We start from the raw sequence: 21,785 nt of genomic DNA, 5'->3' as shown, positions 1-21,785 counted from the left end.
GGAAAACTAAACAAAACAAAAAAAACATTAACTCAGGGTAATATGTTTGTTACAATAAATAAAATATAAGAATTGTAGCTTCATCCAACCTTCCCAACAACTAGGCTGCATTTACACTGCATGGTTCAAGTGACTCAATTCTGATTTTTTTCTCCCATGTGGCAGAGATCGAATATGGCTCACGTACGTGTAAGCAGGAACAAATCACATGCATTCCGATTTACTCAATTCAGATTCAGGCCTTGTTCATATGTTATCCAATATGAATCGTATATGTGCCAATAAAAACCATAGCGAATGAAATCAACTCTGATGCTTTAATTTCAAAACAAACTTTAGCAGAGTCCCAGACCTTAAATCTCATACACGAGGACTAAAAAAGCTTTTATATTGTCATGTAGCACAAGTATTTAAGCATGTTAATGAGAGAGAGCGAGAGTGCGCAATATCCGCCACGTAACCAATATAAACTAATATAAAACTATTTGCATTAAATGCCTAGATTAAAAGAAGATCGCCAAATTAGAAGAGGGCCGCCTTTCTATCATAAACTAAAGTAAAACCATGTGTCAAAAAGAATTTAAAAATGAAACCCTGTGAACAGATTAAATACAGGATATGAGAAAAGGGCGCTCTATTATTATCAGCTGTCAATCAGCACCCGCTCTTTTTTTTCTGGTCATTGTGCCTTTGCTGTGTGCTAAATACAGACAATCAGATATGAGTCACTTTTAAAATATGCTGCTCATCAAAACAATCTGATACAAAATCAGAATTGGCTCTATGCACAGCTAGAGTTTTAAAGCCAACGATAAACTTCCTGTAAAAGCTTAATTTGACTATTTTCAATTTCATAAGGTTGTTTTTACAGCATCAATGTTGTAATGTAATTAGAATACATTCAGTTAAATAGACTTAAGCATTCATTTAGTTGTTCAATCGTAAAACAAGATAAAAGTCTGTTGTAACTGCTAGCGCTGTCAGTAGCAACAAGCCAGCGCAGAAATCTCACTGAAAATACTAGGGTAAAATAAACTGCCATATTTTAAAGACATGGTGTCTTTATATCTATATATCTAACAGGCAGTGAAGATTGCAGATTTTTAAAGAAATCAGATCTTAAACCAGACAATTTTGTAAAGGAAAGACAGTTCACCGGAAGCCCTTGGGCTTTCTGGCTGAAAATTAAAAGTCTGTGTGCATATAGCCCATTCTGCAGTCCAAGATCTGCAGAGTAAATGCAGCCTTAGTCAACAGTACATTATAAATAAAAAGTTTGAATATTATACTTTGTAAACAATGTATAGGATTGTTAACATTTTATGTCTTTACATTAAATAAGAAAAATTAACAGACTAAAATGTGCATTTATGAATCAAATCTTTAGTAAGTATGCTTTATAGTTTTTATTCTTCTCTGAGGAATTTGGTCTCGCTGCTTGAGCTCTGAGTATATTGACATGTCCTGGTATAAGCCCAGACTTGCACTGGCCTGACAGTGTAAACTCAGCTATTGTTGCTCTCAGCTGTGACCTTGTTCTATTTTGTGTTTCAGTGACAGGAACAGCCCCTGCTGCAAGAACTGTATGTTTGAAAGTGCAGATAAGGTCTGTCAGGAGGTCATCACTGCCACTTGCAAGGGCACGTCCCAGTGCACAGGTAAGCCTGATGACACTTCACTAAAAAAAAAAAATAATAAATAAATAAATAATATAATAGGCAATAGCATAAAGCTTCACAATATTATTATTAGTTTATATAAATTAATTTTGCTTGCTTTGCTTGCTTGCTTTTATGTATTTATGTCTTTTCAGGCAATAGCAGTGAATGCCCCACTCCTGGTAACCTGGAAGATAACACTGAGTGTGTGGACAAGGGCCGATGCCAGAACGGCCAGTGCAGACCATTTTGTGAGGCTGTGCATAATCTGGAGTCCTGTGCCTGCAATGGTAAATATCTGGTAAAAATCCTTTGCTTTCAGCATATGACTGGGGCTAGTTCACAGTTTTTGCTGTAGTAGGTATTTCTTTAGATTCTGCATAGACAGAGACCTTAAAAGGTCACGAAACACCAAAATATTTTTTTTGATATGTTGACAGTCATATATGTGTCCCAGGCTGCTAAAAACACTATTAGGACACATATATATTTCACAAAAAGTGAAAATTGGTTGTTTTCGCGTTATTTTAAGCAAATTTAATCTTCCAGTTTAAAAAGAAATTTCAAAGCAACAACACTGCTCTATTGTGAATGCCACGTTGTGTTGCCATTCGTTATTAAAAAAAAGTGTTTAGAGACACCAGTCATCAGTGTCATTTATAAATGTGCCGCACAGAAGGTTTCGTTTTCATTTCCTTGCTATGAGAGCTCAGAAGGACTCACGTGTGGATTACAGTGGTCTGCTCACATGCGACAAAAATACGTTTGTAAGGAATATTTTTCGACAGAGAGCTTTTCACATATGGAAATGGTGAGATCCAGATTTGCCGCTTTAAAAAAGACACGCTTCCAGTTGGTGTTGATTGTACTATCTCGACAGATTTGTTAAGTGTGTAATCAGTGTTCTTTGTTCATGTTTATTAGATGGCAAAGTTAGTTAGTGTCATCAGCAGTAGTCTTTCAGTTTTTAAAGACATACCTTAGTCAAAATTATTTAGCTACAAAGTTTACAGTACGTTAATACCACTACATTATAGGCTGAAAGATCCACTGTAAATGCTGCTCTCTGAATGTAAACACCTCAATCCAACTATTACGGTTGTGTAGGATTTTTACAGCATTTTCTGACAGGATAGTCTATACACACACACAGCTTTCTTATGCAACCTACCGAGTGCATCTAAGTTACAGAGAAATGCGGAGGTTTTTTTTTTTCTCTATTCACCATGAGGTATCAAACATTCTATTATAACTACACTCTTCCATGGCCCTTTAATCTATCTGGACTGCAATGAAGTTTTCATCACTTACACAATTATTGTCCAGGGGGCAAAAAAAATGTTAATGTAAAAAAAATAAAATAAATAAATATATGGAAATAATAAATTTATAATGCAAGTTATTGTAAAAAAATTTTTTTTTTAATTGTCGGCGCCAGTGGTGTAGTGGTTAGTGCGTCGACACATGCACTCCGGTGCTCGCGGCGACCCAGGTTCGATTCCGCCTTGCGGTCCTATGCCGATCCTTCCCCTCTCTCTGCTCCCCATGCTTTCCTGTCTATTCTCTACTGTCCTTTCAAAAATAAAGGTAAAAAACCCCTAAAAAAATTATTATTAAAAAAATAATAATAATAAAAATGAAAAAATTATTGTTTGATATACATGTGGCGTTTAAGATACCTTTTATAAATGGTTTGATTCACTTCAAATGTTTTTTCCAGATGAAATATTGTCATTGAGAGCTTTTTTGAGTTATTGAACATTAATCTCTAAACTCTTGTGAAATTCAAACACTGGTATTGTGTTGCCAAATGTAATATAAACGTAAGAAAAAAACTGTAAAAACAATAAAATGATGACAATCGACAAATTATATTCGGCATTCATTTTATAATTCATATTTGATCAGTTATCTTCTGTAAGATAATTTAAAGTGGTTTTGTGCATTGTGATGTATATGTAAATGTTGAGCAAGTTGTTTTTCAGTGATCAAAATTACAGAAAAATAATTAGTATTAATGTTATTGTTGTTAATTTATCCTGTTAATTTCAAATAATAATAATAATGGTAACAGTATTATTAACCCCAGATTTATAGTACTGTAAATACTGATCCTGTGAGGTCCTGTGATAACTATTCAATAATATGAGATGTATTGAACAAAGCCAAAGTTATTCAAATATTTTCATTGAATCTAAACAGAAACTGCAAAAATATTAGAATTTTTGTAGAATTTCAAATTCTTTGGGATTGACAATGTTCACTGAAATTGCTGCCAAACATACTACAATCACACATGCTAATAATAATCTTTTTATTTTGTATTGTTTTTCAACCTGTTGTTATGAATGCTTAAGTGCTGACCCGGTGGATTTGCTGTGGTGTTTTTCAGAGACGGAGAACTCATGTAAAGTGTGCTGTAGGAAAGACGAGCTCTGTACTCCTTTTTTAAATGGAGGTTCATTTCTTTACCTGCGCAAGGGCAAACCCTGTACCGTCGGCTTCTGTGACGGGGCTGTGAGTGCACTTTTTTTTTGTCTGATTATTAATCCGACTGAATTCTTTCTTCTTTTCACTCCTTAATAAACATTGTGTTCTTGTTCATTTCAGGGCAAATGCATGAAACAAGTCCAAGATGTCATTGAGCGTTTATGGGACTTCATAGACAAACTGAACATCAACACTTTTGGTAATGAGATGATTGAGTGAATCATTCATGACGTCTGGCTTCTTCCTGTATTTTTTTGTCAATGCCAATGGTGCCTGTTTTCTGTGAATGTTCAGGGAAGTTCTTGGCCGACAATATTGTTGGATCAGTGGTGGTCTTCTCTCTGCTGTTCTGGATTCCTATAAGCATACTGGTGCACTGTGTGGTGAGAACTGTTTCCTTAATTTACTCCATTAATCCAAACTGCAACATTATCTCAATGATAGTAATGTAGCACTATTATTTACTCACAGTATATATTCATATTTTGAATTATGGATTTTTTTATTACATTAATCTAAAATTGCAATAATGTTATACTTTCCTTTGTTATTTATATAAATGTGTGTGTATATATGAGCAATATCACAGGAGTAGCAGTGCGATGTGGCTGTATATCAGCACTGGTGGCAGGCGTGCGTTGGCAGATATACAGCCACATCGCACTGCTACGAGTGTGATATTGCATTTATACAACAGTTCGATGGCATAATCGTGTATATAAAAAAGAAAATCAAAAGGAGAGTCTAAAAACCCTTAGAGGAACTACTTTCTTCCACCATTCATTCACATCTGCAGCTGATGTCAGAACAGCAGAAACCGTTTAGAGCTAGTGTTTAAATGATTGCCATCAGTCTACAGATATCACCCAGTATTTTTGTTGCAATCAGGAGATCCCAATATTACTCTGGTATAAATACAGCACTACAACATACAGGAGAGAGATCGACTTAGAAAGTCATTTACCTGTTTAATAATGATTTGATCAGCTGTAGTTTGAAATTAGCTGTATTTCTCCTAGGGCTTATTATGTGTCTCTGTTTACATCTTGTGGATTGACATCGTCAATCCTAATGGCTAATGGCCACCGACGCGCTCTCTCTAACAGAAATTATAAATATTTTAAAATAGGCACCATCCTTTTAAGTAAACTGCATGGTTACAATCTAAACAACTACATTCTTGATTAAAAAAAGCCTCAAAAGTACATTGTCCAACAGCAGCAATTTTTGTCAAACTGTAGAGTGTCCTCTGCTTGTTGCTGTGTGTGGGCGGAGTAATGCACAAGGGTAAAGGGTGAAGAATGCTGTTTCTGGCAGAATATTGCAAGGTTATCAGCCAATCAGATTCAAGAACTAGACAGAACTGTTGCATAAATATACATATATATATATATATATATATATATATATATATATATATATATATATATATATATATATATATATATATATATACACATTTATATAATTGTATATGTATCCTCTTAAAGCCCAAGCTGTTTTTTAAAAGCATTTTTTATTTCTCTTTGCTTTTTGGGCTTATTGGAACCTATTTCGAATAAAACCTAAGTATCATCTTTTGATATGATGTACTTTTAGAGAAAAATGATGTCCATAAATGTGGACTCGTGGTCCAAAATTTCCATAAAACACAATAAAGTCACCTTTGTATAATAGAATGAAAACCTCTTTATTTCTGCCTTGAACACAGCAGTTTTTTTTTCCTGACTTTTTCTTAATGCATTATTAACACATACACACATATGTTTTAAACATGTTTAGACTATCAGTAAGAAAAATGTTTTTTTGCCCATTTTGCACAGTTAAAATAGTGTTTGGGACATTTTATATGCTGCACAACAGCTGCAGGGTGACACTATATGTAACAGGTAACAAAATATAAAACATAAGACATAAGAGCTAAAATGTGCTGTCCACGTATAGGCCACTAAGAGGGTATATATTTGGTATTTATATGTATATTTGGTATTTATTACATTTTTTAGTTTATCATTTTTGATATTTCTAACATTTTAATAGCATTTATAAATAATAATAATACTTTTTTTTTTTACATTGTATGAAACAAACAGAAATTTTGACAACCACTGTATATAAGTAACATCATGACTTTGAGTAAAAGATGAGAGAAATATCATTAAACTCTTAAACACAAGACATTAAAGTGCTCGTTTCTTTTTGCTTATTAACAGGACAAGAGACTGGATGAACAGTATGAGGAAAACACCAAAATGATGTACCCCAGTGTAAGTCCGTCTGTCAAACAAAACTACAGTTTCCACAATAGACTCCCTTCTCATGCAGCACTGATCTCATTACTAACAGACTAACTAATTAACACTCTAAACCTGCATCCAAAACCCAAAAGTGGGGTTGTGTATCGATTCTGATGTCCTATTTTGATTAGATCTTGATTCACAAACTCTCAATTAATTTTGATGTAGAGCATCTAGATTTAAAACAAATGTTATTGACAGTGTACTTCAGGTACATTTCTATAGTATCCACCCCTATATTTCAGATGCATGAATAAGTAGTCATATTTGAAATAATAGAAGAACACCTAATATATATATATATATATATATATATATATATATATATATATATATATATATATATATATATATATATATATATATATATATAAAGCTATAAACATACTCAGCCAATAGCACTTCATTTTTACCTTTTTGTTCTTATTGATTAATATTACCAACATAAACGGTGCAATTTTAGGACCTTATATGTGGATAATTTTCACTTTAGACTTGACAGTTTACATAAATGTTCAGCAAGGTGGGCATTTCAACATATATGCATGTATTTGACTGTTCGAGTTGCAATAAGCCACAAAAATAAAGTGTATTGAGCTCTTGTGTCTTTTTTGACGATAGGTGCCCAGGAAGGCTCCTGAAGCTTCCTCAAGCACGTTCTGTTCTTTCCTTGCACTCATCTATACTTTTTGTTGCTTTGAAGTGTTAGTTCATTCAAAAATGAAAATTATGTCATTAATTACTCATGGCTTTAATATTTATTTTGTTTCAAACCCCTGAGCCCTTCAGTTATCTTCAGAACACAAATTAAGATATTTTAGGTAATATCAGAGAGCTCCCTCTGGTTCCCAACTTGTTCAAAGTCCAGAAAAATACAAAGAAAATCCCCAAAACAGACCATATGCCTTCAGTGGTTCAGTTGGAATATTTAAGCAAAATATATAAAGCAAAAGTACAGATTTTATTTAACAATTTCTTCTCTTCAGTGTCGGCACTGTTCAGTGACATATACCCCACCAATACCTGCGCGCAACTTCCTCTCTTTAAAAAACATACCACAGGCGCTTACTAGGTAATACAACGTATTTTTCCAGACTTTGAATGAGTCCAGAATCTTGCTGTGAGGATGGGGAAGCTCTCTAATTTAGTTTGAAATATCTTCATTTGTGTTCCGACATGAAGGGTGAGTAATTAATAACATAATTAACATTTTTGGGGTGAACTAACCCTTTAATGTTTGTAAGCAATACTGTAGTGTACAGAAAAGCTATATGGAAACATCTATTCATGAAACGGACAAGGCTTTTATACTTCCTGCGTTCGCCGTTGTGATATTCTTTAAAATGACAGGGGGCGGTCAAAAGACATTGACCTTAAAATCAGATGGATAAACAGAAGTAGAAAGTTTCCTGAACTACGTCATATCATTAATATCCTTCAGTATTTTTAAGCTAATTATTTTTATTGTTTTTATAAATTATTTTAATGATAATAAGGATAAGGATAAGGATTTATAACAATTCAAGATTTTTTTTAAGTCAAACTTTGATGCATAACTTGCTTTTGTTTATATCACGGACAGTTTTACCTTTAAAGTTTATTAAAATATTAATGACAACAGAACATAGGTTTCTTTACAAATATATTTTTATATTTTATATTTTTTATTATGGCAAAAATAAAAGCAAGATAAAAAAGAGCACACTTACTTAAAAATACAGATGTTTTTTTTTTTAGATTTTGCCCACTCAACAATTCACACATTACTGTCTGGCTAGTTTCTGTTCCTCTACTTTTGCTAAAAAGGCAACAATGGTCCAACAATCCTGATAATTATCACCAATAAAGCCTAGAACAACAGGCCATCGGTATATTGTAAAGCGATAGGTTCAAATATTCCTTTCCAGTTATCAAATAAATAATTTGTTCTTTAATTTTAGTTTTGTAACTATTAAATTGTTTTAAATTCACAATTGTATATATACATCAGTGTATACTGACTGGTGGAAAACCATATTTCTGTAATTGTGTACCTGGCTCACTTTTGCTATGGCCTCTTTTGTTTTTTAAAAACTTATCCTTCAGGTTTTTCCAAACCTTTTAACTAAAACTTTCTCCTTTCCCATGGCTGTTGCTATTTCTAGCCAAGAATTATTGATCATCTGGTTATCTCTGTGATCAGGGGTCATAAAGATGTGTGCACAGTCGTACTGTTTAAGACAAAATCTCTTAAAAGTGTTTAATATTCAACTCAAATCAATTGCGGCGCCGCACGCACTGTTCGCTCGAGTTTAAAAAAATGCTATGCGCACCGCCAGCCAAAATTTCGTACACACCCAAAGCGAACATCCCTAAACTCCGCAATGACGTCACATACCCCGCCGCACTCAAAAGAACAAGCGGTCATGTCAAGTATTAATCAGGCTATACAGAACAAAAACAGCTTCTGAGAATAAAAATCTGATCAACCAATTTTTAGAAATGGATTAATTAATCTTTTTCCCCAGGCCTACTCTAAAGCAGCCTAATAATAACTTGCTGATCCAGTTAGTATGGTTTGTTCTACTGTATCTCAGGCTAGTGCGGGCGAGCGTGGCTGCACATGTATGACTTGTGGCTTGTTTGCTCTGACCCTTATAAACTGCAGCAGATGGTGCTGGAGGTGTGTAGTAGAGCCCTTAATTCAGGTGAGTGAGGGTCCCGCACTGCTGTACTCCCCTGAGTGCCGGGTATCATGTGGGCCGATTGAGTTTAGTTCAGCTTGTCCTGTTTGTCTTGTGCATTTAGTGCCGATTTCTAGTTCAAACGTTGATGTCGTTTTTTTCTTATGTTTTATGGATGCAGTTCAGTACTGGAGTATTTTAAATGCACGGCTTAAATACTCTTGATACTGCATTTTCTACGGATGCCGTCTCTTTATTTGATTTGATTCAAGAGATGTGAATGGACCCCACTGGTTTGGTTGCATATTTTGCTGCATTTGTATCAAGTGTAGCATGCTGTTGATGTTATGGATGGGCATCAGATTGGCTACTCGTACTTGACAGATGCAAAAATATATATTACATTTTTTTCTGCTTATTGAATTACAATTTATTTTAATTTTGTTCCACTTTGCTCGATATTAAAATTAGTTCAAAAAAGTTAATAAACAAATTTTGTAAAGGGGATAGTTCACCCAAAGATGAAAATGTACTCACTATTTACTCTCCCTCGTGTGGATCCAAACCTTTAAGTGTTTTTTTTCTTCTGTTGAACAGTAAAGAAGATATTCTTAAGAAAGCTAAAAACGTTGACTTCCATAATAGGAAAAACAAAGACTATGGAAGCTTTCTTAAAAATATCTTATTTTGTATTAGTTATGCAATGATTCTGGTTGTACGATTATAGTCTGAGGAATAATCACGGTTTCCCAGTTATCAAGATTATTCTGCATTCATTAAGTGAAAACACTACTAGTTTAGAAAATCACATGAAATCTCTTTATATTTTAAGGTGTTATTTATTGCTGCTCCGTAAACAATAAATACAGCACAAAATAATAATAAAACAATAGCCTATTTATCTTTGGAAATAAGTGAAAAAAATTTGGCTTAAGTAAGTATTTAAGTAATAGTTTTAAACTGAAAATAAATGACAGAATGAATAAATAAATTAAAATATTATTTGTCTTATGTAAATCTAAGTTACATATTAGCTTAGTATTTCCTTTTTTAAGAGAACAAATGTAGTCAAAGGCTGTTGAAGGTTCTTTTGATCAACTCTATTATAAAATTGTTTGGTATTTACATTTTGCATTTTATTTTTCTCTTTGGAGTTGAAATGTGTATACTCCATACAAAGTTTCAGTTAGGTGCGACTGGAAAACACTTGTGCGTCTCTTCAATAAGTGTGTACAAGCCACACGCTTCCATTGGAAATAAGGAACTTGGATCCGCAAAGGAAAAGATATATGAACGGCCCTTAGTTAATAGCCGCAGCCATAGTTAAAATCAGCCATTAGTATGTGTGGATATTCGCATGATTGTACATGCTCGGAACTTTAAAAAGCGGTTGGCATAAGAAGCCTTTACGATTAATTTACCGTGATAAATTACAGCATGGTTAATAGTGAAACCGGTTATTCGTTGCAGCCCTGTTTTGTATTCAACGGAAGAAAGAAACAAGTTTGGAACAGGTGAAGGGAATTATCAGGGTGAACTATGCCTTTAATGTTTTAAAGAGCATTTTACAAAAAAAAATTATTTTATTGTTTATATAGAGGTTTTTAAATAAATCTGCTATTATAAAATATCTTAAATACTATATAATTAGTGTCTTGCTGTTAATTCTTCAAGGTTTTATGATGTCAAATGTTACAAATTATTTTAAAGAAACCATTTGCGTCCATTGTTTTTAGTCTGTATCAGCGGTTCTTAATCTGTTATGTCCTTGAGCCACCAAATATAAACATCCTTGTGCATGGAACCTACTACTAATACTAATACTAATACTAATACTACTGCTGTAATCCTTCATAACTAATACTAGAATTCTATAATCTAATACCACCTGAAGGGCTATCAAATATTATGTTGGATACAGTGGCGCCCCCAGAAGGGGTAAGGCTACACCAAATCTTAGGGTGGCACACACACACACACACACACACACACACACACACACACAAAATGAATTGTGTATATATTGTGAATAATGAGTAATGTTATATTTTTGTTTCTGGTAAATAAAATAACAAAGTTTTAATTAATTCCTTTAACTACTCTTGAAATATTGTAATTTATTCCTTGAAATAATTCAGCAAGTACACATGCAAACCAAACCAATATTTAGTTTAAAAACACCTTTCATGCAAGTTATTTTTCATATACTTTTATTGTACAACATACAGTATATGCCATATCTAAAATTAATAAAGATTAATGAATTGATTAATAACACAAACAAACTAAACAAAAGGCATTACTACATACACTCACACTCACTATACAGACCCTAATACTATCGTTTATTCATGTTTCTTTTTGAGCCACAATATTAGTAATACATATGTTTCTATTGATGTACCTTTTTGCAAAATACACCCACAAAGTCATTGAGATTTTGGCTCTTTTAAGTCTACCAGCAAATTAATGTAGTTGCTAAATAAACTAGATTCAGAAAAGCTGATTTCAAAATGCATTTATTTGTTTATTTTTTGGATTTGTGGTTTTCAATCTGATAAAACTCAACTTTTTCATTTTAAAAAAATAAAAATACATTCTTCATAAAAAGTGTGCAATCTCAGTGAATCAGCTACGTCGGTGGTATTAATCAATCTACAATAATTTAGTGGCTGCATTTTATTGATTAATTAATTTATTTATTTATTTATTGAAATATTGTAAATTAACGCAAGTACAATTAAATTAGTAGTATCAATAACTAAATCATAGTGGGGTGGCCAGAATTTACACAAGTCTGGCCGTGGCCACCCCTTGGGGGCGCCCCTGGTTGGTTAATGAGAGACCAGTAAAAAAGGTTTGAGTTATTATAATAATAATAATATACCAAAATCTATGATGCACAGACAATGTACTTTTATATTCAATAATAGCTGTCACTTCCGAGTACTCGTGCCCATCCCTAATAATGCAGGATGTAAATCAATCCCACACTGATCCTATCACAACCTTCTATGTTCAGAGCGGAGAGATACTGAGCAGTCTGGAATCGGTGCCCGTCCGCATAGTCAAGGCCCATCATGTACATTCACCAGCAGCACGACCTCAGCTCTCAATGGCCCCTACAGGCCCCGGCACCACACCGGCACAGGAGACGCTCGGCGGCCCAGGCCATCCCAGCCTCTCCGCCGCACCCAAAGCGGATCAGCTGCGAATGGCCACAATCGAGGAGGACCCCAGCGGAGACTCCTTTCACCGAGACGAGGAGGAAGGCTTCCGGCTAAGCGGCACAGCTGCCAGGTCCTTCGAGGACCTCACCGAACAGGCAACACCATCACACAAGAGACGGCTGAAGAGACAGGCGCGCATTGAAAGTAAGGAGACGGAGTGCTGAGGCTTGTGAATGCAAGTCGCAGATCCACTCCATTAAGACACGAGTTAATCAGGCTTCAGTTAGAAGTGTGTGGCGTGTAGACTGCTGACACGTTTCAGTTGGGTTTTAGAAAAGGTGTAGCATTCCTTTAATAATGCACAGTGGCAGTTGTTACAGATAAAGGGTCAGTGAAAGGGATGGTTCACACCAAAATGAACATTTGTGGATATTGATACAAGCAACCTTCTCTTTCTTCAGTAGAATAATAAAGAAGATTTTCAGCAGCCCACTCATACAACTGCTGTAGTCATTCATAACTAATACTAGAAATCTATTATCCACTGTGAAGGGCCTTCAAGATTGTGTTGGAGAATGGGGGACTAGTCCAAAAAGTTTTAGGTTAAGGACAACTATTAGTACCGTGGGACCTAGCAATGCTTTAAAGTTTTATGTAGCAAAACAGTTGGTCTGTGCAAGAAACTGGCCATTATTTACTACATAATTACCACAGGGATGTGTTGGTAGCCATTGACCTGCATTTTATATAACTCTAAAAACAATAGCTGGTGTTAAAATGCTTCTTTAATATGCCACTGAAGAATTTAGATTTTTTTTGGTAACACTATAGTTCAGGGCACAATTCACAGTATTATCAAACCATTAACTAGCACTACTAGCTTAAATGAATTGGCTAATTAGCTTTATAATAATAGTTAGTAAAGTAAATCGGCTTTAGGTTTTGGGTAGGATTAGGGATGCAGAATAAGAGCATACTTTATAACTACAAACGAACAGGTAACATCTTATTAATAAGCAGGTAATAAGTCAGTAGTTAAAAGCATGAATCATGGCCTAAACTAAAGTGTTACCTTTTTTATGTACATTTGGGTAAACTATCCCTTTTAAAACATGTATAAAACTGCCAAAAGAAACTCTTAATGTTTGTTAAATGCAAAATTCAACTTTGGACAGCAAATCTTTGGCTGTAAAATTCAACTCAAGCTAAAAAGCCATGTTTAAAGATTGTTTAAACAAAAAACAAACCAGTTGACTTATTTTGTGGGCAATAAAATGGTACAAACAATTGTTTTGTTTCACAGAAGAAGAAAAAAAATCTTACAGGTTTGTAACAAGCGTGAATAAATAAAAAATTGTAATTGTTTTTGTAATGCAATTCCAAAATACATAATTCCACTGCAGTTTTCAGTAATTTTTTGTTGTTTTTATCGGCTGAAGTGCAATTCTTAATATATTTTGACGTCATTTAAAACCAAATTTGCTGTCCAAAGGGCTTAAAGAGATAATTACACCAAAAATGGGGGGAAATATCATTTTCTCATCCTCTTGTTGTTCTAAACCAATAACAAAATTTCTGATTTCAAAAGGTTCATAATTTACACAAATCAAACAGTTAAATCTATTGTTTATGAATAAAATCCAAACCTCAGTCTGATCCACATATGCAGTTTGTTTGCAATCTCTTATTAAAGTGTAAAAGTTTTGGCTTTGACATTTAAATAGTTTGAATGACTTAAAATAATCCATTTATGTTTAGATTGAATGTCTTATTTAAACATGAGGGTGAGTATATGACAGTACTGTCCTTTTTTTAAGATTTATTTTTGGCCTTTTTGCCTTTATTAAGTGGATAGGACAGTATTTCAGACAGGAAGTGGAGTGGGAGAGAGAGGGGGTAGGGATGGGAAATGTCCCTGAGCTGGGATTCCAACTCGGGTTGCCCTGAAGTGCTACTGCACCGTATGTCAGTACACTAACCACTAGGTTATTGCACCGACTATACTGTCCTTTTTTGGGCTGAACTATTCATTTTACTTGGATTTAACCTGGAATATTCCTTTAATCAGTCAGTATGTGCCTTTTAACTCTGGCTAATTTCTGTAACTTCTTGTTTATTTATACCTCATTTAAAAACGAGCAGCTGGTTTACATCACGCCTCTAGACGTGTCATCACTTTACTGTTACACTGGTTGAATTGCTGAGAAAAAAAAATTCTAGCTATGCATGTCCTATGCCATATGTATATGAATTAAATGTCATGTGTGTGTGGAAACTGTAAGCGGACATGCAGTTATAATGAGTTTTCTTAATGACAGAAATTGCACAGGATGTTAAAAATTCAGCATTTTAAGGTTTATTGAGTTTAATTTGTATTATTATAAGCTCTATATCATCTCATGTTGTATTTTAATTTAGCGTCAATACGTGAAACACTGATTACAGAGCTGAGGGGTGTGCATATTTCAAAGATTTCTGTTCTTTGCCACTATAAACGATTATATATGTGACCAAAACCACTCAATATTTTAAGACTAGTGACTAGTAAGCCCCCCACTGTGAAATATCTTACTATTCAAGTTGGATTTTAGGATCTTGTAAAGTTTTTTTCTGTGCCAAAATAAGTCAATGTGACTGAATATATATTTTGTATCGTTTCTTATATTCACGTGTATCAAATCAGAAGTCATTAAAACTGCACTTGGATGTAGAAAGCTGTATATCATGTTATTCTGCTATCATTCAATGTGTGTGTTTTGGGTTTTCTTGGTTTTTTTACATATATTTAACATGTATTCCTGGGGTTATAGCCCGCATGAATAAACTGCCTTCACACTGAAGTGTTTCAAATTGTTTTTGGACATGCACTCAAGAGAACATGCTGTTAATTTTGCCAGAAGGTGTAAAAATCAAAGAGCTTATTGTTTCAACTGAAAGCTTGCTATGTTAGCACTCCAACAAATCCATTTTCTTCATCAAAACTTTATTAAACCGTTTTAAAAAAAGGACTATTTTCAACATCAAACATTTTTGTATCAGTCATTCAGCTTGCATTTGTAACTGTAAATACCTCCTGTATTTAGATACAGTTTGTTTCAGTTGAAAAAGGATAAGTGAACATGGTGGCTGAGCCTTTCATGATCTTCATCATATCCAAACATGTCTAAATGTAAGCAAAAGGGACACAATGCTGTTTTATATCCTTTATGCATCATTTGACCTGAGTTTTAGTCGCACAGTAGGCTGCTCTCAGGGCATTTTGGGTCCACGTCCCCCCAATAAGGCAGAATGAAGGGCAAATCAGACACTCGCCTCTCTAGAAGCGTCCATAAATGTTCTGCCACAAACTGATTGCCTTTATCAGACAGATGCAGTCCATCCGAAAGATACACTGAGAAATCCTACGCAGAAAATGCATTGGTTTGTTTTTCTACATTTATAAATTTTCAACATTATACACTCACTGGCTGCTTTATTAGAATTTATTAGTCTCATCAGAAATGTGCATGAAAATTGGCACCATCATTTATTCTCCCTTGTGTGGTTTTAAACCTTTAAGGTTACTTTATTTGTCACAAAAGAAGATACTTTGACCAATCAACATTCATAGTAGGACAAATACCTTGGAAGTCAACATCATTTTTCAAAATATCTTCTTTTTTGTTCAAACTCAAGTGTTGAACAGGTGAAGGGTGAGTAAATGATGAACTATAACTTTATGCACCATTTATTCCCCAATTTAATGCTTGAATTTCGCATCTATAGGCTGCACTGTGATTGGCTGGTTAGCTATTTGCTTAAATTAACAGTTTGTACCTAATAAAGTGGCCAGTTTATATGCATATGGTATGGTTGTGCTAGCATGTGTATTACCTGTCCATCTTTTTGCATGAGTGTCCACAGATCCAGAACATCCACACCAGACTCCCCAGCAGCTTGAACGCAGGCCTGCGCGTACTGACCAGCCACAGAGTTCCACCGATTTAAAGGTGAACCTGATCAAAATGAGTTTTGATTTCAGTGTGTGAATGTGGGTGACAGAGAGAGACTGAGGATATGTTTGTAATTTAATACTACTAGAGTACTGCTAGCTGTAAGCTCAATATACTGCCAAGTATTTATTTAAAAATAGTATGTGAAACAGCATGCAGCATGTTCAGTGTGTTTCAAATAGTATGCCAGGTTGTACGTTACGTTAGATCAGGAGTTTCCAAAGTTTTTCCTGTAAATGGCCAAAAACCAAATTGGTTTGAGTGCTGTGGGCCAAATACATACCAAACTATTGCAATACATTTGCCAAAAGGGATTTCCTTATGTTGCTTTAAATCATATTAACTAATACAGTATCTTTTTTAAACATTTTATACTGAACTTATTACAGTAAAAACATAAACAATCCCGTTTATAACACAATGGAGTTTAATGCTGAGTTTTAGTCGAGCTGCTCCTGCCTTTACATTGATTTGCTAGCCGATTTCTTGTGCATTGTCTTCAATCTGTCAAGTAACAGTATTTACATTTTAAAAGTCTGGTTTATTTACAACATTTAATTGTAGCATTTCATTTTTATTCATAACAACCTTTTTTGTAGCTCAGCAATAAAACAAATAGACAAAAGGTTACATTAAATTCAAAATGACGATCTCTGTCAAAGGCATTTTCTCCAACCACCTCCCTATCATTCTCCCTCTCTATTCAGATGGGATGGTGGGCCAAATCGTTACCATAAGCCAACTTTGGCCCGTGGGCACTACTTTGGGCATCTCTGCATTAGAAGATCTATCAGAAAATAAATATTTTCTTAAGCTTTTTTAATACAGTACGAGATGTGGGATTTGAGAGTAATTTGTTAATTGTTAAATTAACAACTTTAAATAGTGATCGCAGTTGTTGGTGTTAGAAGATATTTAAATGACTTGTTTTGCGTCTTACAGTAAAAGTATTTAGCACAATTAGAAATGTTTTAAAAACAAATTTCAGGAGGAACATGCACAGATGTTTTTAACAATTCTAACAAATCACTGACAATTATTGTATTATCAGCATTAGACCAAAACCTTTTTAATACCAAACTCGTCCTACATGCATTATCTCACGACATTATAGTATCCCTCCACCCACATCTACCCAGGGGATCATTCCTTTAGTATTTTGAAAAAATCTGAACTTTGATGTGCAAAAATGATACAAATACAGTATGAAGGAAAGCTTTCAGAATTAACACACAGGGGCAGAAAAATCTGACCTGCGGCTGTTTAGAAACGCATGCAAAGATACGCTTTTACAGCAAAACACATTTTCTTAATTTGCCAAAAACTGTAAAGGCATGTTAACCTATCATGATGTTTAGTTATGATCACAGGATTGATTTATTTTAATTTGTATTAGTTGGATTTGTGTGATTTTTGGGTTCAGTGTATATTCAAACTATTTACCTTTTTCTAGGTTTGAACAAATCAAGTAAATGAACTGTGTGCATAATTATAAAATAAGTCAACTGTTCAGTTATTACAATGGGTTTACACACTTTTTAGTAGCTTTTTGCTTTATAATGTAAAGATTTAAAAAACAATTACTAAAACTGAAACTAAATATAACAACACCATTAATAAAAACTGAAAGTAGCAGCAAATATTAAATAGTAATGAAATAAAAACTGAATTAAAAATGCTAAACCATAATAATTTTGCCACTGGAACTAGTGAGGTCATGTAGCAGTGTAAACTGTTTTACTTCACTGCATCTGTTTCACATACTACAAAAGTGAAGCATGCAGTACAAAAGTTTTGAACACAACCTCAAGTCAGGAGGTTAATCACCTTTCAGCAAGCACTCTTTCTCCCAGTCGGCTTCTAGGAGTGGTGGTGGAGTGATGAAGATGATCTTGTCATTGGACACTCCTTTAGACACCAGAAATCTCACAATGTCTTTTAAATTCTCCGAGAACTCCTGCAGAGGCACGTGCTGCGTCGGGTTCTTGTCTGGATAGAAACTACTTTAAGTGTTGAGTGTATACATTATTAGAAATGATGATGATAAAAATATTCTTACAGTACCTTCCAGAGCGCAATCATTAGCGCCGAAAAACACAGTCACCGCCGATATTGGAGCATCAGAAACTGGTACAATGCGGGGGAGCACAATCTTAGCCCACCGTGTATTGTAACCCGACAAGCCCCGGTTTATCACGTCGCATTTTCTAATAATTCAGAGAACGATATTATCATCATTTGCGACTTTATGAATCCTTTTACACACATCATTGCAGTCACGAAAGTACCTCTCGAGTTTATGACAGAGTACAGATCCCCATCCATTCGCTTGAAACGCAAACTGAAACATAAACAAACATAAATGTCAGAGGAGTATGAATCGCTAGCCAAACTGCACAGCGTATTCAAATGTTACCTGCGTTATTGAGTCGCCGAACAGAATGATTTGAGGCCATATGACTCTCTTTAGTGCCGACATTGTAACAGCAATTCCTGCTACACGTCCAAGTGTACGAGGAGGAAGCGAGCATTCATTATGTGGTGAATCCGATTCGTTCGTTCGTAAACGATTCGGTCTTTGAATCTTTGAATCGTTCAGTTGGACTGATTCAGTTTCTATTTTCAAATTGGGACAGAAGGCTTCAGAAAATAATAGGATAATCATTTGGACAGAGCTATATACCATATAGTGGTTTTATTTAATGCATGGATAGATGAATAGTTAATTATTGGTAATCAGTCAATTTCATACTAAACATAACTAAAAGTAATACATTGAATTAATATTAATATGTTGGTTCAGGTATAGTTGTAGGCTATTAACAAACAAATACATTATATAATAGAGTGCAGCGAGCGTCAGTTAATTTACTCGGTCTATTCTAAAAATAAACCATTGCCAATTAATAAATACACAAGTGTATTCAGCTTTAATAAACAGTTATTCTGTTCTAAATAAAAATAGTCACCTGCTGTTAAAGTATTAACTCGTTCATTGATTAAACCTTAAACATCTTGTGTTATTCAGTCCATTCAAAAAATGGCTAGCTATAAATGAATAAATAAAAGTTTTGATAATGGTGAGTATTATTAATGATGTTGTGGTGGTAAATAATAAACAAATTAATCATTCATTATGTGATAAGCTTACTTTTGTTAAGATGTTACTAAAAATATCCATGCTGAACAGTCACATATTAAATTAATTCATAAATAAAACTTTAATAACATTTATTATGGGGTTGTTCTGCCTATTCTAAAATGGCTTGTTAACAAATAAATAAATGTCTTTATTTAAGCTGTTATTTTGTCCTTTCCAATCATAGTTTTATTGAATGAGTGAAAAATGAATAAACTAATCAAATGTAGGTTGTAAATATACAACTTTTATTTTATTACATTATTTATTAATATGAATCATGCTGCCATTATTTGGCCATTCTAAACAGCATTATGATTTAACAAATTAATAAATAGACAAACATTCAAGTATTCTCATTTTTCTGAACACTTAAAACAAAGTAATGCAAAAGTAACTCAAAAGTAACAACACATTATATAAAAAAGTAACTAAGTAATGCAATCAGTTACTTTTTTGGGAGTAACTCAGTATTGTAATGAGTTATCTTTAAAAGTAACTTTCTCCAACAATGATGGTAAATAGCATTACATTTTCAAAGCAACTGGAAACATTTATCACAATCACATATCCAATAGTAAAAAATAAATTAACAAATGACAAATTTGTTCAAAGTTTTTCAGTAAAATTCATTGAGCCTCTGCAAAATTGTATGCAAGTGCTGTTTAACGGATTTAAAAACAAACTCACATGTTCACTAGTTATTTTGCAAGATATTCAAATATACTAATGTTCAGCTTAAAGTCCAATTTAAAGGTGTAAATAGGTCATACTAGGCAAGCTAATTATAAGTAAATTAAAACAAAGTTATAAGAAATACTGTGACAACTTCTTTGCTATGTTAAACATTGGGATATATTTTGGAAACAATAAATTTCAAGAAAGTATGAAAATTTGCCTTCAAATGCATCTCGTCCATATAATGCCTTTGAATAAGCTCAAGTATGGCATTAATTGATTTAAGACCAACATATTATGCCTATCAGAAGAACATACATGCACTCTATAGGGTTAGAAACATATAAAAATTGCAAAAATAAAGTCAACACCAAGGATCCAAATTTGTTATTTTTTATTTATTCCCCCAAAAAAAGCTTAAGACAAAAAACTTTTGTAATATCTCTAATATGAATTCACAGGTGGAAAAACAGCCTAACAGTGGAGGTTTGTGTGTGGATGGCTCTACAGTATCTATCATCTTTTGTGATTCCCTGTGAGGATTTCTGTGAAAAGTTACCCAACAGAGGAGATTTAAATAATTTTAATGTGTATAAAAACTCATTGTAGACTCTTATATAAGGCTTAAAACATATAAGACTGCATTTGAACTGCTCATAAGTAAACAAATCAAACACCTGGCTCCCTTAAAGGGGCAACACATTTGTGTTTAGAATAAGACAGGACAGCTTGTGTCATAGATAATTGCAACTCTCTATAGACCATTTTGAGGGATGTAAACAAAAACAATGGTCCCAACGTATTTCCTGTTGTACATTTTTAATTTCTATAGCTTCCGAGAATCCCCAAAGTGACACACATTGATAAATAATGTTATGATGGCTGGTTTAACATTGAGTTAGGATGAATTGCCTCGTTACAGTTATGAAATAGTTTGATAGTTTGTTTGTGGGCCAATGACGTCACCACATTGAAATGGTCTATATATAGCACATCAAGCATCAGAGTAGATGAGATAGTAATAGTTGAACAGTAATTTACCATTTATTATCAAAGTTACTACCTCTAATGGCTACATGAAGTGAATTCCTGTAGTTTATTCTTTGCACAACACAGTTTTATACAAATCCTACTCATTTTACCATAAAATCCTGTTTTCATTTATTACAGAAAAACACCTGCTATTTTTGTTTTTTTTACTGCATAATCTACAGCAGGGGTTAACCGTGTACAGTTTAAACAACTGCCACAGAGAAGACATCTAACAATCTATGCCCACCTCCACCCCCTTCCTTTTGGAAGGACATCTATTATTCGTTCTTTCATTCATTCATTAATTCATTCATTCAGGAAATTCCTAACCTCTAACTATCAGTTTCCAGTCACTGCTGAGGTGTGTGATTCCTGATTGTCTCCACATGCTGCACTCCAGTCTGTAAAAGACAAAGACTGGACTAACAGAGCTTTACATGCTTGCTAAACTCCAGCATTGCACAAGCTGTTCTCCAGCATCCTTCAGGTAAATCTCCACCGGTGCTCTTGTGAGTCTCCTTCTTCTGCCTGTTGTGTGTCTATTACCTGAAAATGAAACACCTGCCACAGACACCTAGCTAACTATCTTAGCCCATCACCACCCCCTTCCTCTAGGAAGGACATCTATTTTTCATTCATTCATCCACCCATCCATTCAGGAAACGT

The 21,785-nt window shown here is 34.1% G+C and overlaps 2 protein-coding genes across 3 annotated transcripts in view; one reads left to right on the top strand and one right to left on the bottom strand.

Annotated features, from left to right (window-relative positions):
* adam17a (ADAM metallopeptidase domain 17a) overlaps positions 1-15,118 on the top strand; it is a 30,262-nt gene extending 15,144 nt beyond the window's left edge. The window contains exons 13-20 of one of the 2 annotated variants that reach the window (XM_087288607.1): positions 1,555-1,658; positions 1,814-1,948; positions 4,051-4,175; positions 4,269-4,347; positions 4,443-4,531; positions 6,362-6,415; positions 9,093-9,132; positions 12,131-15,118. In XM_087288607.1, coding sequence (XP_087144733.1) covers positions 1,555-1,658; positions 1,814-1,948; positions 4,051-4,175; positions 4,269-4,347; positions 4,443-4,531; positions 6,362-6,415; positions 9,093-9,132; positions 12,131-12,480 — 976 coding nt within the window. In that variant the 3' untranslated portion in view covers positions 12,481-15,118. 2 annotated transcript variants of the gene reach the window in all.
* Positions 15,119-15,240: 122 nt separating this feature from the next.
* iah1 (isoamyl acetate hydrolyzing esterase 1 (putative)) lies at positions 15,241-18,813 on the bottom strand. Its single transcript, NM_001025469.1, is given in 6 exon segments — positions 15,241-15,679; positions 16,152-16,273; positions 18,098-18,259; positions 18,335-18,477; positions 18,559-18,611; positions 18,687-18,813. Coding segments are annotated over 6 exon segments (717 nt in total). The 5' UTR covers positions 18,750-18,813; the 3' UTR covers positions 15,241-15,505.
* Positions 18,814-21,785: the final 2,972 nt, after the last annotated feature.

Source organism: Danio rerio, chromosome 17 (genome assembly GCF_052040795.2).
Source record: "Danio rerio strain M-AB ecotype USA chromosome 17, GRCz13ab, whole genome shotgun sequence".
Classification (NCBI taxonomy): Eukaryota; Metazoa; Chordata; class Actinopteri; order Cypriniformes; family Danionidae; genus Danio; species Danio rerio.
This window is presented reverse-complemented; position numbering and strand designations above follow the sequence as displayed.